Raw genomic sequence first — 17904 nt, 5'->3', positions numbered from 1 at the left:
CCACCTGTAGTAATATACAGTTATTGACTCACACATATGTGCATGAAATGGTTAAAGTGACCCCTAAGCTCAAGTTACCAGAGTGGATGTGGTTTTGCAGGGTCTCAGCAGCCTCTGTTTCCCCTACCCTTCTCTTTATTTTCTTGCTTCCTGGAACAAGAAGGAGCCATGTGGTCAATTTCTTCTAGCTGCAAGAAAAACCAGGTGAATTGAATATTTCCAAAAGGGAGATTTTACAGCCTGCATCTTTGCTAACTCAAAAGCTACACAATCCTTTTCATAAACAAACTATTTTTATTTTGAAGTTGTTTTGAACCTTCTTTTTTTTTCATCTTCATTTTACTGCTAGCAGATGGAGACTTGCTTGCTGTAATTTCTGGAAACTCTGAGTAAAAGATTCACTTATTTGCAAAGGTAAGCGTCTATGATTTATTCTAGCCTAAATATTTTTATGGGGAATGTTTGTTTAAAGGAGGATGACGGCAGATATAAATCTAACAAAGTTTTTATGTACTTGTACTACCTCTGCTACCAAAGAGTAAGAATCTCTCTTCCAAATCTCTCTCTCCAACACCACTAAGTGCAACCCTGTTTTCTCCCTCACACAATTGAAATGGTAATTGTAATAGAGCTTCATTAGTAGGCAAAATAATTTCACTTAATTCAATGAGGTTGTGATCTCATAGGTGTGAATTCATTAACTGTCTACTTCTTGTTTTAAAAAATCTTATTTTAATGTGGTTATGCCAGAAACTTGGCAGGACAAGATGTGGCCTGGAAACCTACTGACACAAACTTTAGGTATGAAACGGCTACTCCTGCCAGTCTACTGCTCGCCTAGCGCTCCAGAGCTAAGCAGACACAAGAGGAGGAGGGTATTGCACAGCATTAAATATTCAAAGTGCTTGAAACGCATTATCCAGCTGTAATTCCTGTAACAACCCTATGTATGACAGTCATGATTACCCCCCATATTGCTGTATGAGGTTAAGAAATAGTGACTTGCCTAAGGCCGCCTAGTGAGTTGAGGCAAAACTTGAACTAGGGACTTCCTCATTCATCAGTCTCTTAGCCACTACACTATTAGATGATACCGGTCTCCGGAGTGCCGAGCCGCTGCAAGTGCTTGCGCCGCCATCTATACACTATACTGACTATGGCGATCACACAGGGTCCCCGGACGTTTGACGGTCTGTTGATCCCTGTGCCACCACTGTGCTCGCTTCCCCGCTGACACCAACCTGTTACTCTTGGGTACACACTGAGTCCAGACAGTTGTTAACATTAAACAAGTTTATTTTATAAGTGTTATCAAGTTTATGGTTTCTCAGATAATTTTCTTGTCAGTTTCTTAACCTTAGTTTCTTTACCGGCCTATAACTTCCTAATACCTTCTGACTTATTATCTCAACTATTTGACTGACTCCTCTTAACAGATTCTCTCACTCTCTCACATCAGACTAGTCCAACCCACAGACTTATCCTCCCTCTCTCTTCTCTAACTCCAGACTGACTTCTTAACCACTCTAACTCCTCCCCTTGGGTTCCTATTGGTTAGTCATTTTGTTGTTGTTGTTTAGTCATTTAGTCGTGTCCAACTCTTCGTGACCCCCTGGACCAGAGCACGCCAGGCACTCCTGTCTACTACTGCCTCCCGCAGTTTGGTCAGACTCATGTTTGTAGCTTCGAGAACACTATCCAACCATCTCGTCCTCTGTCGTCCCCGTCTCCTTCTGCCCCCCATCTTTCCCAACATCAGGGTCTTTTCCAGGGAGTCTTCTCTTCTCATGAGGTAGCCAAAGTATTGGAGCCTCAGCTTCACGATCTGTCCTTCCAGTGAGCACTCAGGGCTGATTTCCTTAAGAATGGATGAGTTTGATCCTCTTGCAGTCCATGGGACTCTCAAGAGTCTCCTCCAGCACCATAATTCAAAAGCATCAATTCTTCGGCGATCAGACTTCTTGATGGTCCAGCTCTCACTTCCATACATCTCTACTGGGAAAACCATGGCTTTAACTATACGGACCTTTGTTGGCAAGGTGACGTCTCTGCTTTTTAAGGTTAGTCATTTTACACTTAGTTAACCCTTTCCTTATGAACCCAGTATGATGCCACACACCTAGGAGGGCAAAAGCCACACCGACTCTCTCCTACTGGTGGGGAGACGCTCTGTTCCCAAATTGACATGACATCCGGGGCAACCACCCATCAAGCTCTGCATGACCTTGGAAGAGAATAAGCTTTCACAGAAAAGTTGGGTGAAATGGAAGGGTGAAGATTATGAATTCACTGAACTTCCCTACTTAAAACCCTGTACAATATGCCTCCTTATTGGGGGGGGGGGGCGTGTTGATCGCTGCAGGGTGCCTACTGAGGATTTTGCCCAGACCCCCTCCAACCCCTGATGCATTGTAGTTTTGTTTCACTACCTTACTAACAGTCTTCTCCTTTGCATCTCTCCCGAACTATAGCCTAAACCTTGAACAGAACTTCCTTGGAATGCCAGCCTGGTTCAGGGAGTTACAGAAATGCCACATTTGAAGACCAATTAAGCAGAAGTCGGTAGGGGCCTGAGAAAAGACCCTATCTGTGCGTCAGCATCCAGGCTGTGGAGAACCTTGCCCCATGAGGCTCACCTGGTCTCCCCTCCTTCTGTTTTCTGCTGGCTTTCTATTCCAGCTAGCTTCTGCCTTGCTAGGTCAGATAATGTTCTGATATGAATATTGTTTTTGACAGTCATGCAGTAGCAGTGAGTATGATGGGCTAGAGCTGTGGAGTTATACTCCCAACTCCCCACAGCCGTGCTACAGCTTAACTGGACAGCACTGGGGCAAGAGGGCAGCAATATTGATAAAACAAATAAAATTCTTTAACCTGCAAGGAAAGTTTCCTCTTTTTTTCACAATATTGTCCAATTTGCTTTGTCAGTATTCTGAGAAATTCCTATTTGGGCATTAGAAGCAATCCTAGACAATAATGTGAAATTTACTCCCCTCCTCATCGGCTTGCAAATTTCTCACTTCTCCACCCTCTTGACCCTTGCTAATTTAAATGGAATGGGGAAGCAGTGCTATGGCCTACAGTAACACCCAGTGGTGTGTCAGCCCTTCACCCCTTCCATCCCGGATAATTTGTGTGGAGTGTGGTAAGATTATAACAGGGTCATGCTGGGGATCTCAAAGTCCCTGACAAGGCCCTCTAGCTGCCATGGTTGAGGGTCCTGCCACAAGAGATTCATTATCTGCACAATATATCAAAGCACTCTACAGTTATTAATGCGGTCTTCAAATCTACAGAGCACAATTTGGATTCAAGGTTGCCAGCACAACTCAAATGCCTACGCCGACTGCAAAATGGTATTCATGAAATATGTTGGCTGAATCCTCCAAAGCCTGTTTAAGTTCACGTGTAAGACAAATACACACTCCACTGAAAAGGCATTGTCCTTCCAAATTTGTAGCCAGTCAAACAGCTAAACGGTGGTGTCTACTTCAAAATTTAATTTGTGTTTATCCAGCTTTAAAAGTATTTACACAGTGGGAGCGATGAAAAAAATCCAAACAAACCATTATGGCCGGCCAAGTCAACAGCTTTCCTTTTATGCAGACTGACAGCAACATAAAGCAGCAACAGGCTTCCACAAATGGCTCTCCTTGCCAGTTGCATTTGGGGCACGTAGATGGCAGTGGGGGAAAGTTGTCATACACATCAGTCACCAATTCATTTTCTGTGAATCAGGGCCTTCCATGTGTACACACAGGCACAATATTGACCTCCCTTGACAATAACTAGTTTAATCCCTTCCTCTAAGACATACACAGGTGAAGTACTATGCACCTAAACATGTACAAAATACTCCAGTACAGACTGTGCAATAACCCAGTTTCCTAGCTAGAATGCCTTTCCTCCAAACACCATTTACAATGAATAGATGAGAAGAAAAGCATCCATTAATTGCTCTCAGGGCTCCTTCTGCAGTTAAGCAGAGTTTAACTCCTATGAATTACCCCTGTGTTCTGAAAACATAGTATGAAAAGAGGGCTTTTTTCTTTAAAACAATTCATTGTCCAGTGGGTACACGGCAGCACTGAATTTAGGGCAGTGCAGGTAGTTCCCCCGCACAGGGTACTGAGCTGAGGGGGCACAACACTGAGAAGTTCCATAACTGAGAAGGTCCATTTGGGGGCACCAAATTTTGGCCATGCACAGGGTGCTATGTTATGAAAAATGACCAAAGTCTGCCCCGGGTGAAAGGTGTTTCCTGCCAATACCGCAACCCCATTTGCAAGTAGGGGAGACAAGGAAAATGGCACAGCCCCCACCTCCGGCAGGAGAATTACAAAGAGCATGAGCTAAGTGCTTTGTTTTTTGCTTGAGGATGAGGGTCCTGACAGGGAAGACACCTCCAGACTGTTACTATTTTAAGGTGGGATTCTATCACATACCAGCAAATTCCAGTAATGCAATCAGAGTCGATTTGGAGATTTTGTGCAACAAACCTGCACTTCTTGCGATAAGGAAGGTGATGGGGAAATACAAGGGGAAATGGGGGGGGGGGTACATTTGCTTGATGAATGCCGTCCAATCTCCCTGCAAATGAATCAGGATGGAGGCTCAATAAATACCCGAGTGAAGTATTTCCCCAACCGTTTGCTAAATCCATCCTCATCACTGCTATCCCTTCCCACTCCAAATCTATTTAGCTTAAAATTACAGCCACTGTGATTCCAGATACAGACTGTAGTTATGTGCAAATAAGCCACATTTAATTCTATGTGATAGAATTCTGAAATCAACCGGACATAAATGGGATTATGTACATTCATGATTGTGATCATAAATGGGATTGTGTACAATCCAGAAGTTCCAGCATATTGGGACTTTAAATTCTCACTGGTTCATATTAGTTATTTTTCTGAAGTGTTTACAAATCCAGGGTGTTTCCTGTTGTCTCCTATAAACTTACTATGTAACTGCTGGTCTTCTTATTGAGAGGTTTATTTTATTCATCCATAGTTCCTGAATTAAGTCCTTCATATCGGAATTGACTACCTCTTGAACTCTTTCTCCCAGTTTAGTTATGGCACTCAGTGCAAGTAAAGTAATGCAGGTTAATAGCTAGTGCCATATTCTGTTTGCATAAAGCAAATATAAGCAGACTGTGTGAATACTGGTCCCTAGGCAACAACAAACTTTTTACAGGACAATTAACTCTTTCCCAGTACATGGTCAAGTTACAGAATAATCAGTTCTTTGCTGCCTGTCTTATGTGGTGCCTTTTGGAAACATAAATAATAAGCAATGTATACCTGAAGGAGCGTCTCCACCCCCATCGTTCTGCCCGGACGCTGAGGTCCAGCGCCGAGGGCCTTCTGGCGGTTCCCTCATTGCGAGAAGCAAAGCTACAGGGAACCAGGCAGAGGGCCTTCTCGGTAGTGGCGCCCGCCCTGTGGAACGCCCTCCCATCAGATGTCAAAGCGATAAATAACTACCTGACATTTAGAAGGCATCTTAAGGCAGCCCTGTTTAGGGAAGCTTTTAATCTGTGATATTTTACTGTATTTTTTGTTTCTATGGAAGCCGCCCAGAGTGGCTGGGGAAACCCAGCCAGATGGGCGGGGTACAAATAATAAATTATTATTATTATTATTATTATTATTATTATTATTATGGGTGTCTACAGAGCTATTCAGGGAATACCCTGGGAAGTGCATTGCTACTACTATTATTTTACTAAATTTATTACTGATCCTACATCAGAAAGGCCCTGGGGGGAGGGGCATGTTACAGAAAAATAAAATACAGCATTAAAAACATATTTTTAAACATTATGATCACAATTAGAGTGGGTCTGAAAGATAGACAGAATCAATGGCCAGGATAAAGAGGCGTATTTTCAGCATATTCCACAATTTAGGGACTACCACAGAGAATACTCTGCCCCGGACACCCTAACCCCAAAACTTCTGGGGGCAGTGGAAGTACCAAGATCAGAGAGGGAAAGAGGTAGGAAAGGAGAAGGGAATGAGGCAGTTTTTCAGACACAGTATTTAGGGCTTTAAACACTAGTGTGAGCACCTTAAATAGTGTGTCCTTTCCCCTCCACCTCTCCCCCACCTCCTGGGCGGCTTGAACAGCACTACAAGGCTTCTATTCTAGGCTGGTGAAAGTCCTGAACAAGAGCATTCCTCCGGGGTGGCAATACGCCACATCATTTTGTTGCAAGTCCCACTTGTCATTTTGAAAACCAGTCTCTCCTTGTTAGCAAACAGAGCGACATATTTTGTTTTGCCTCATCTGATCTGTTCCCTCAGAGGGTTCTGTGCAACCTGAATCAAACTGAAGGTGGGGGGAAAGTCTGACTCACCAGTTGCTATATTTTCTTTGTAGCTGCACACTGAAGGCTTGAAACCCGAGTTTCAAATGATCTCCTCCCCTTGCCAAGCCAAACTATATATAGCCCAGTGACCACAGGGTAGAATGCAAAAGGCAGTTAGCCCTTAAATCCCACTTGTTTCAATGGGTCTGAAGCACACTTGGATTGCACCCATCATTTGCTCAATGATCTCCTTGTTATCAGATCTAACATGTGACAACGCAAAAGGCCTGAGCACTGTGCAAGAGCGTTTCTTTCTCTAAAAGGAATCAGTGTCGACTGAGTGAACGGTGACCCACAACAGCTTACCTGGTCCACACTCCCTCTTTAGATGAAACAATATTAGCTGGCAAGCTTTCCTTTTTTAGATCTTGAAAATATGTACCAGTATTTATGAAACTCAATGGAAAATGTCTATATGCTGATTCTTGGCAGACCAATACTCTAAATACAGCCATGCATCTTAAAAAGAGTTCAAAAATAAATGTCAATATTTAATCACAAGTAGCATTCAGGATATGACCATATTTGGAATACAGCTCCACATGCAAGTATTTACAACATTAACACAAAAGCACTTGGATGTCATGTTTAGCTCCAGCCCAAAGAAAGGACATCAACTTGACAGAGAAAAAATTGCCACGATGAAGCTGTGCCACGATGAAGCTCTTGCCAAGAGGCCCCACCTGACAGAGAAAAGTCCTCTGAAGGAAACATGGGCTAACCAATATATCAGATAAAGTCGTCTCCTTGTTATGGAAGGGGAAAGCACATGCAAAAAATTAACTGCACTGTTTGACAGAGCAGCTGGATACTTCAAACTGTGCAGAGTTAACTTGGCTTTACTTATTCAACAGCTCTGTTGTTCTTGGATTTAAAACGGTGAAAGGGCTCAGCTGAAGCTGTAGAGGGAACAACTTTCACAAAAGCTTTCTCCTGCTGTAATAATGGTCAGGGATTACCTTTTTTAAAAGGGGGTCTGCAAAGGGAGGGGTAACTATGTTTGCCCATTCAGAGGGAGAGCAGGAAGGACAGTCCTCACTCCAAACTCACTTCATGATGTTACCCTACTTAATGTGCAGTCTGCGTCCCAGGAAAATATAGTTTCAAAGATAAATATAGAACCAAAAGAGCTGCTGAGTGATCTGCCAACAGCTTAACGAAAAAATGGGCAGGAACATTTGAGGAGCCCACCAGAGAATGTTGGTTGATTCCACCAGCTGCCCATCAACAGAGGAAGTATGGACCAAATTCCACAGCCTTCTTCTGGCAGGAGATGTTGCCCCTGAGGGCAGGAGCAGCACAAGGTGACTGTGAAGTGGGGAGCCTTGTGCATCATGGAGACTCCTGGCATACCCTGGAACCTTCATTTCCCAGGAATTTCAGAACACCCCACCCCCACAGGAGTAAACAACCTCACTTTTTCTTCTTCTTCTTCTTCTAGAGCCACAAGAGCAGAATACTGCAATTAACTGTTGTTGCTGGTTCTCTCATACAAACTAGCCATTCTTGTAAGGTTTTCTTCAAAATGAAAATTTTCTCTAATCTAGTGGAAAATTCCTGTCCTGGTACTGAGATTACCATTTTACCACTTTAGCTGTGCTTTTAGCAACTGCATGATGCAGAAAAGATAATGGTTATCACCATTTTCTGAAAATCTTCACATCAAGCCACTGTTGAAGCTAAAGGAGAGCAGGCTATGCCACTTTTTCAGGTTAACCAGTAAATCTATTCAGTGTTCCCAATGTTCTTGAAAAGTTTAAATTCAATTAGAAGAAATAAAAAACAATATAACTTTCAAGTCTAATTGCTAAGCACTATTGCTCAGAACTGGGGTGGGGAATCCTTGGTCCTCCAGGTGTTATTAGGCTCCAACTCCCATCAACCCCAGCTATCATGCAACATCTGGAGGTCTGCAGATTCCCCTCTTCCAAATGTTTATCTTGTGAAGCCCAATTCCATACAGGGTAAGACACACCTGAGTTTGAGATCAGGCTGTTAATACACAAGGGGCTTCACAGTCTCTCTCTACTCTGATCCCCAGTTCTCATTTTACACATGGCAAACTCTTGCTATTATTTATTTATTATTAAATCTATATGCCACCTTTCATCACAAGATCTAAGGTGGTTCACAGAATAAAATGCAAGATAAAGACCCAAGTAAATAATTAAAACAAAAACAACAAAACAATAGTCCCCCTTCCCACAGACACATTTAAAAGGCTGTGGAATATTAATCAGCCAAAAGCCTGGTTGAAGAGGAACATTTTCTCCTGGTGCCAAAAAAATATATATAACAAAGGCGCCAGGCAATCCTCCATGGGAAGAGCATTCCACAAACGGGGAGCCACTGTAGAAAAGGCCCCGTTCTCGTGTTGCCACCCTCCAGACCTCTTGTGAAGGAGGCACACAAAGAAGGGCCTCAGATAATGAACACAGAGTCCAGGTCAGTTTATATGGGGAGAGGCAGTCCTTGAGGTATTGCAGTCCTGAGCTGCAATGGGTGAAGAAGAATAGGAACCATGATCCAAATCAAACACTCTGATCACTGAAATTTTCCTCCTTTAATGCAGTCTTTCCATCAGCTGTTCACCTTGGGCAAGTAACAGTTCTCTCCAGGCAAGCAGCTGGAACTGATCTGACTTCTTTGCAGCCCATCAACACACTTAGGTGGGCTCATAATTCTGGTCCTGCTTATCTCCAAGGCAACACTAGCGGACTTCAGATCAGAGCTTACCGAGGGCTGGGGACCTTTTTTTCTGCCAGGGGCCACATGCTGGTGGCAGGCCAGGCCAGAGTTGGTGGTAAGAGGGGTCAAAGCCTGTTATGGGCATGGCTGGAGCCCCAAGCAAGCAGGCACTCGTTTTCTCTCACTCTCTTTTTTTTCCTTTGCCTCTTTCTTCCTGCTGGAGAATGGACAAATCACTCTTGCTGGAAGTCTGGACTGAAGGCTTGCAAAGGGCTTTTCTCCTCCTCCCATCATTCCACCCATTTCAGGTTTCTCCCCACCCCACCCTGCATGAAATTAGGCAACGTGAGCCCCTGAAGGTGAAAGTTCTCCCCTGCTGGACACACCATCCAACATATGCCGCTGGCCAAATTCCACCACGATCATCTCCCGTGCAAGGTTCTCTGAAATGCATGGGAGAGGCACGGGTGCCCCTTATTTCCCCCCAAGGTGTACAGTTCTCCAGTTTAGGAGCCACCCGCTCTGAAACACTTCCGCTCAACTCTCACTGAGAACGTGAGGCGGCACCAGCAGTCATACAGAGCAAGGCTGCTTGTGGACTGCAGCTTAATGCAGTGACCTCCTCTCAGAGGATGCATCCGTCATGAGATAATAGGTCGACAATGGATCAGCAAATGTTTACAATTAAAACACTTCTGTTTAACTAAAGTGTCTTTCTTCCCTCTGGAGCCAGGAGAAGCTATAAGAGATTGTGCCCAGGGGAGGCATCAACATCCTGTTAAGGACCAGTTCGGCCTTGGGAGTCAGTGTTCTAAAGAGCAAGTGACCCTGGATCGATGCCATTTTATTTTCTTTCAGGAATAAATCTGGGCAGCAGAATAGCTTTGTGATTGTCCACTCAGCCAGCCATGTCAGATTGTTCAGAGATGGGTAAATAGAGAGCAGCTCAGGCTCCATCCACCATCCAGTTAAACTGAAGGGTTTAGATTCAAGACAATCTAGTCAGTCAGACAAACACAGTGAAACCTAAAGGCAGCTAAGTATCAATGGATTCCAGAGTTGGACTACATCAGATTATGAAGGAAAGGGCTCCATTACTGTAAGTTATTTTTTACATATTGTGATTTATTTATTTATGTTTAAAAAAAGAAAAAATTTGTGACATGCAGCTCGATACTACACTGATTTACCTGGAGCTAAATGAACACAGTGGGGCTTATTTCTAAGAAAACATGCTAAGGATTACACACCTAAAGTCTAGGCGCTCTAGCAAAACTAGACGGTGGGTTAGGGTCATTAACTCTAGTAACGGCAAAAAACAAAGACACCTAGAGAAGAAATAACACAGAGGGAAAGACTAGGCAACGACCGAACGAAAAGGAAAGACAGTTGATAAGGGGAAGGAAGGAAGGTTAGCCAGCAAGAAAAGAACAAGAGGCAAAACACAGAGGGAATAAGAAATGATATTTCAACTATGGCTAACAGAGAAGAAAGGCTTGTGCAAAAATAAGTAGAATTATTAATATCCTGCAATTGCCAATGGAAAAAGCCTAACAGAAGGAAATACAAGAGGATCAGTTAACTAAAAATAGACAAAAGACCAAAGTAACATTCATGGACAAAAACAACAATTCAGTAGAATTGTAAAAAGAGGAAAACAATACACACCAGAAAAAGTTTTCCTAAAACAATGATTTGAAGAATGAATATTCTGCTTCTTTCTCAGTATGCCAGGAAGCTTCGTGCTATAAGAACAGAATGGAAAGCCGCAGTATATGTAAATCAAAAGGCTAGCATTTGCCAAACTTTTTCACATCTTTGTCTGTTGAGATTTATCATGGCTCTCACATTTAGCTTGCAACTGTTTACCTAAGCCAGGTTTAAACTCTTTTAGGCCTACTGGGGAAATGCAATAGATTGCAACTAATATAAATATCCCTATTTGGGCAGAATGGACCGAATATAATCAAGGCTATCTGTCATTTCAAGCTCACAGGAACCACAAATGTATATAAAAACGGGAATTCTTTTAAAAAGAGGATCAAAGACAACACAGCCCCCTTATTGCCTTAAAATTAAATAGAACTTTTACTCTTGACTATATTTTGTCTCTCAGTTCCAATATGATTATCTGGCTTCTGGCTCACATGTAATCAGAACCTCACATTTATCTGGATTTAGTCAACCATGTTTGGAGACACCTTAAAATCGTGAAGGAAAAATAGCTGGCCTGTATGCCTTAGGCAGAGATCCAAATTAAACAATGCAACATAATGTGTGTGGACCAGAATGCCTGATCAAATCTGTCCAGCACACAAAACAATCACTTTACTATGTGTGGGAGGTTATGGTGATGGTGTTAATTTTTAAAGAAAGGTGCTGCAGAGAAGCATGAGCAGTGAGATCTGCACTCGTAAACAACATGCAACATAATCCCACACATGTCCATTTTAGCTGGACCAAAAGGATTTATGCCAACATACAGCCAGATCCTAATCGTGTTAAAAGATTTCAATGCGCTATAGTTTTCCTTAGGACAATTTACAACCTGAAAACTTCCATTAAGTCCCAGTTCCATTCAGTCCATAAATATAATTCAAGAAACTAGGTAAGATAATACCTTTTTACTGGACCCATCTCCCTTGATGGACAAGATTCCAACACCAATGAGAACTGGCCCCGTAAAAGGGGTTTCCTTTCCTATTTGATTTTTGTCTCCAAGAACAGTAGGCTTAAATGTTTTGCTAATGGGTCTAAAAATAATGAAACATCCCAGTATGAAATGAGGCGGCACTCCTCTTTTAAATAAATCTCAGAGACTGGGGTTGTCCATATATTATTCAAGCAATAAAATTAACCAAACACACAGGGAGAATTTCTTGCGATTTCTTTGGAGAAAAGAACTCAAAACAAAATCTGCTTCCTTATTTTTATTTTTATTTTGGTAGCGTACCAAAACAAAAAAATACACCCAGCAGCCTGAATTCCCATGCTGTTCGCATAGAGCAGTAAATAAGGTGCATCCCTCCCACTTCTTAAGGAATTAGCATTTCAAAAATACACCACTTTCCCCCCTGAACTCCAAGCCGTGTCTAATAATGCAAGAAGCAGATTGTCTCCCCTCGTTTCCTTAATTTGTTTCATCTAAAAGCAATTCACTCAACATCTTGTCGCCCTCTGGCAGCTCAGTTTACTTATCCACAGTTAATTTCTCATTTGGACCAAAACAAACTCCTCCAAACTGCTACTGGCTGAAGGGAAGGGAAGACTAGGAAAAAGAGCTCCCTGTGTAGATTTACCAGGGGATGATTAGCTGTACCTCTCCATTTCTCCACACACAAACATAGAGAGATTGAGACAGGCAGTTGCTGCAGGGGGGTGGGCCCTGGACATGAAAGAATATTCCACTGGGAAAATATCTTGTAAAAGCTCCTCTGAAATGAATGGGAGACGTGTGAGACCCCTACGGTTGTCAGTGGGGCTTGCTCAGGATGACTTTCCTAGAGATTTGCCTTAGGAGATCCCACAAGCACCTGCATTGTCTTTGGCCCTGTCAATGTTTTGTGAGAGCAGGCAAGCTTCTGAGTAACACGGAACTATTCCTAAAGCATCTATTGTTTTCAGAGGGCGGTTTCATCCTGCCATATTTATGTCTGCTTTGCTCTGAGTGGAGCTGAGTAGTTTGCACTACTTCCATTCAGCACAAAGGAAATTTGATGGCACCTGAAACTTGTATAAAGTCATTGGTCCAGTAAAACAAAACATGTTCTTATCAGTTCTCTGTTTCTCTCCTACTGTCTCTCTCTCACATGCACACACAGACGTCTCTATTGCATCTATATCGTTGCCTTTGCCTTTCCCGAGCCAAGCAGTGGTGTTGCCATTTGCAAATGCCCACATCTTTGCTCCAGTCTCTTGCCCAAATGTTCCATCATTGAAAACCTGAGCAGCAGAAGGCTTGAAAAAGAAAAAAAAGCAGGACTTGCTACCAGTTACTCTAAAGCAACATAAAAACACAGGGATGCTCTCTTTAAGAGCATTGCAGAATAAAGTAGGTGTTTGGGGAGAGAGGGAGAGAGAAAGTTGCTGAGAAGAGAGGGAATCCCCCAAAAACCGCGAAACCCCAGAAGCTCAAACTAATAGCAAAAAATTGCTTTGGACCAAAACCATCAAGAGCCACAAAGCCCCTTCGAGAAAAATCCTCGACCCTATGAAACGCCCAGTCGAAAGAAATCTTGCTGCTTTTGGGCGAGGGGAATCAACAGTGCCTTCTGAACCCCCACCCCCAAGATCGAGGGGGATCAAAAGCAAGGGCGGAGCGAAGGACACTAGATTCCTGCATTCATCTGGACATTTATGGCACGCTTATCTGGAGCCGCGGCTCCTCCAAAGGCGTCAAGAGTCAACAGCAAAACGTGAGTGGCAGCGACACGCAAGAAAAGTCCATAGAATTCGGCCCAACAAACAGCCCTGCGAGCGCAACAGAAGCCAAGGAGGGCTAGCGGACAATCACAGAACTGTAGAGTTGGCAGGGACACCGAGGGTCAGCTAGTCCAACTCCCTGCAACGCAGGAATCTCAACTAAAGCTTCCATGGCAGATGCCCCCCCCCCCCCGCGCTTCAAAACCTCCAATGAAGGCGAGTCCACCACCTTCCGAAGCTTTGTCTGTTTATGTCACCCTGGTGCCCAAAGGTCTAGATTCTTGGGAGCAGTAACTTATCCTAATTCGCCTCCTTTCTTGGAAGTAAACGCCAGTGAAATTCTCTGGACTCTTTACTACCAAGAAAACAAGATCCGTTGGGAGAAGCAGCTCCTGGCTACAGCATCCCGGCAGGAGAGATCAAAGTGTGTCCAACTTTGCGCTCAGATCCTGCCCGGCCCTCCCCGGAAAGCAAACCTGGCTGACCCTGATCTCTCCCCACCCACCTGCGAGGGGTCGTGCCTCTGGGTCAGTAAGAGAAGGACCCACAAGCGAAGCCCGCCACCCAGAAAGGAGAAGCTCCTGCGCAGGAGATGGGAGGGAGGGAGGATCTCCTGTTCCAAGAGGCGCCCGGGGCGCCGAGCGGGGATAACCCAGCTGGAAAAGCCCCGATCTGTATTCAGTACCCGTTCCTCCAGGTGGCAGCTGCAAACAAGGGGGCTTCTTCTCCCTCTCCCGGAGGACCCTTACACCAAACAAAGCAGGGCATCTCGGGCAGGATCCACCCAAAGTTAAACCCTCACGCTCAGCTCCAGGGGAACGGAGGGGACGGGGCTCCTGCCAGCCTTCCTGTGGAAACCAACGGAGGCGTGGAACGTGCTGGGACCGGGTTGGATCATGCCCCTTCGTTCGGGTGCCAAGAAGCCTCCCCGCCTCCCGGCTCTCCTCTCCAAGCCAACCGATAGCCCGCCTGCCCGGACAACTCAGCGCCGTCCAGAAACCAGAAACGACCCCGTTCACCTCCGCAGCCCTGTCCGAGGGCAACCAGAACCGGTGGGCTGCTGTTCCGCTGGAAGGAAAGCCGGCCCCAGCCCTCCCCGCCACACACACCCTGGGGCCACAAGCGAGTGGCACCTGCCAGCCTCGACAGCGCCGGACGCGCATTTGCCAGAAGCGCCCTCAGCCGAGGGCTACAGAAGGACTGGAGCCACCTTCTCCCTGGCGCCCGGCTCCAAGAGCTCGCTTGCTCCGGAGCCTCTGCTTGTAGTCCGAATCCGAGCCAGAGGCCCGTCTCGAACCAAATCGTTTCAGTGCGTTTTAAAAGAAAACGGGATCCTGCACCACAAGCGCGCGCGCCCAAATAAAGCGCCCCAGAGGGAAGCAGGTGGCAGCGGCCCCTGGAAAGAAGCAAACCACCCCCTCAACTTGCTTTAGCTGCCTGTACCAAATCTCCCAGTTTGAAATATTATCCAGGGGTGTCCTTCTGGGAGCATGAAAAGCCGCTAAGATTTATTTATAGAGAGGGAGGGAAAGTCTGCCGATCTTCAGAGGACATGTAAAACGGGGGAAGGAAGGAACCTCGGCTGGATCGGCGCGGGGAAATGATCCAAAGGAACCCTAGAAAGAAGCAGAGCGAAAGCCGCGACCCGCGAGGCAGAAGCGGAGCGCACCTGACTGAGCAGCGCCGAGGCGGAAGGTGCCGGCGATCGCGAGGAAGCTGACCCAGCAGAGCACTCTTCGTGCCGGCTTCTTCGTCATCGTCGGGCTTTGATCTTCTGCTATATTTTGGCAGGGACAAGGAAGAAGGAGACTCGGAAGGACGCTCTCCTGGGCTCCCCAATTACATGGTCCAGGCGGCGGCCTCGTCTCCCTCCGCTCAGCGCCCGCGATGGCAAGCGCGCAGCGTCCTCTCGGCTCGCCCTCGCGGAAGGCGCGCTCGGCCCCCGCCAAGCCGAGGACGAGGGGAGCCCCTCTCAGGTGGCGAGGTCTTCTCTCCCGGCCGCCCCTTTTAAGCGCTGGGCATGGCCTGCTGCTCTGGACCGGAGGACCTTCCCAGAAGCCGTGACCCGCAACTCCCAAAAGTTGTTGCCACAGTTTTCAAAAGGGCAAAACAAGCCGAAAGCCAGAAGACCCCAAACGCCCCAGCGGGGCAAAGCTCCTCTTCCGCCGCTTCCTCGGAGTCCGCTTCTCCGCCGGCTCCTAGTCCACCCTCTGGCCGCCTTTCTTCGGCTCCCTTCCTCGATTCCCTGGGTGCTGAGCGGAGCGCGGAGAAACACAGAGCGCGAGCGATCCTGGGCGGGGGGGGTGCTGCTGCTTTGCTTTTAGTTTATTTCCCTGCCTCTCGCTTTCTCCCTCCAGTCCAGGAGCTGCTGTAGTAGTAAAACCTCGGCGCGTCGATTCCCATTGATTCCCAGGACTCCGGCTGCTGCCCAGATTAACAATCCAGCCGGCCGACTAAGCCACCCCCACCAGCCCCCAAAAATCCCCAACCCAGAAGGAGGAGGAGATGATAGGTTGGAAGAACTCAGCGCTGGCCCCGCCTCCTCGCTGCCTCTGAGCGGAGCAAGCTCCGCCTCCCCCCCCCCCCCCGCATTCTGGGATCAGCCGCCCTCCTCCCCCCCCCCCCGCCACCAAAATACCCGGGAAACACCTGTCAGGGGCGCGGGGCGCGCGCGTCGAGCGGGGCGCGCGGCTGCTGCGCGCAGGTTACCATGGAGCAAGGCGGAGGCAGCCGCTGCCAGCGAGCGCCACAATGTGCCTTTTCAGGCCCGGGCAGGAGAGAAAAGCGGTTTTGTGTTGGGCTTTGCTCTTTAATGTGCCATTTCAGGCATTTCCTTGCGGATTTATTCCGCCGGGCTCCCTCGGCTTTGTTTTGCCGGCTCCCTCTCGTGACGCCGGATCCTTCCAGGCTTACTCGGAAGGAAAGCGCGCTTTATATTCCAGTGGAACTTACTCCCGCACCCCGAATAAAAGTGTGCAGGGCAGAGGATCGCAGTCGCCGGGGGTGCATGGGTGTACTTGCTAGAAGCATAGACAGGTGTGATTCCGGTAGCGCACACGCCCCGGTAAAAAGAGGTGCCGCTAAATCCGAATCTCGTTTCCTTTCTCTCTGACAAGGAGAGCGCGCAAAGAAAGACTCGGAAATCGAACCACCCAAATCAAATCTGGGGTCTCTCCCTCCCTCTCTTTACCACCAGACATAGGAGGGAGGCGAAGACCCGTAGAGTTCAAGTCCGCGCCAAGGCATACAGCAGGCGGCGGGGTCCGCTCCGTTGCGCGGGGGTTATTTCCCTTCCAGAGCGATTCCTCGCCGCGACGGCTCTGGGAAACTGAAAGGGAAAGTGAGCCGGGGCGACGAGGCTCGACGGAGAGCGAGCGGAACTTTCTCCTCTTCCTGCAGACGGAGACGATCCGCCTCAACCTCAGGCTGCTGGTTCGCGGATGCCCCTCGGATGGAAAGCTTAGCGCAAAGACAGAGAGGAAAGGAGGATTTCGCAGACTCCGGTGACCGGCACCACCTCCCTGCCCCCCTGTTCCATTTTTTTTTGGGGGGTGGGGGGGGAGGTTATGTGTGCAGAGCCCCAGCCAAGTCCTCAGGTCTGTACAGGAATATGCTCGCGTTTTCCTTTCATACCCACACCTCTTCTTTTTGTTTTTGGTCCTGTCTGATCTGTTTGTGGTGCGTGTATGAGTTGGAATGGAAGACTTTGCAAACGTGTATTGATATATGTGTTTGGGATGATGAGACAGTTGTTTCTTTCTTTATGCTGCTGTTTGGCGAATTAATTTTTTTAAATCATGGTTAAACTGTTTAAAATGAGGTTTCTTTCTTTCTCTGTTTTTGATAGCTCATAAATAGCAAACCTTTCAGCGCAGAAATACTGGCCCTCCAGAGGTTGTTGGGCTACAGTTCCCATAATTCCTGTCCACCAGCCACCCTGACAGGGGCTGATGGGGTTTGAGGTCCAAAAACACCTGAAGGGCCACCGCTGAATTATGGGATACTGGACTGCCTCCTCAGCCTCCCTAAACAGCGCTCCTCTGTCCTATGTCCTTTTAAATTGTGTGAAGACCACTTGACTCTTGTGGTACTTCTCTGTTGTATTTTTTTCTCCACTAGAAATGAGCATAAATCAAGATGGAAGTCTTAAATGTTGTTAATCCTCCAAAGCCAGATGTTGGATTGCAAATCCCATCACCCTGATCATTGGTCAGGGTGGCTGGGGCTGGTGAGAGCTGCAATCCAGCAACACCTGCTTGCAGGGAAGCGCAGCAGCTCAGAGGCACCCGCTTTGCACACCAAAGGTCCCAGTTTCAATCCACAGCATTTCCAGATAAGGCTAGGAGAGACCCCAGTCAGTCTGGGGAGATAGAACTGAGCTAGATGGAGTGATGGGTCTGATTTAGTAAAAGGCA

The 17904-nt window shown here is 46.7% G+C and overlaps 1 protein-coding gene across 3 annotated transcripts in view; it reads right to left on the bottom strand.

The window, feature by feature from the left end:
* The window catches only part of ERBB4 (erb-b2 receptor tyrosine kinase 4), an 836864-nt gene extending 820871 nt beyond the window's left edge, over positions 1-15993 (bottom strand). For all 3 annotated transcript variants that reach the window (XM_081015663.1, XM_081015662.1, XM_081015664.1), the window contains exon 1: positions 15159-15993. In XM_081015663.1, the coding sequence (XP_080871789.1) occupies positions 15159-15246 (88 nt within the window). In that variant the 5' untranslated portion in view covers positions 15247-15993. The remainder of the gene's footprint in view (positions 1-15158) is intronic.
* Positions 15994-17904: the final 1911 nt, after the last annotated feature.

Source organism: Podarcis pityusensis (assembly GCF_964106645.2).
Source record: "Podarcis pityusensis genome assembly, chromosome: 1".
NCBI classification, from domain to species: domain Eukaryota; kingdom Metazoa; phylum Chordata; class Lepidosauria; order Squamata; family Lacertidae; genus Podarcis; species Podarcis pityusensis.
This window is presented reverse-complemented; position numbering and strand designations above follow the sequence as displayed.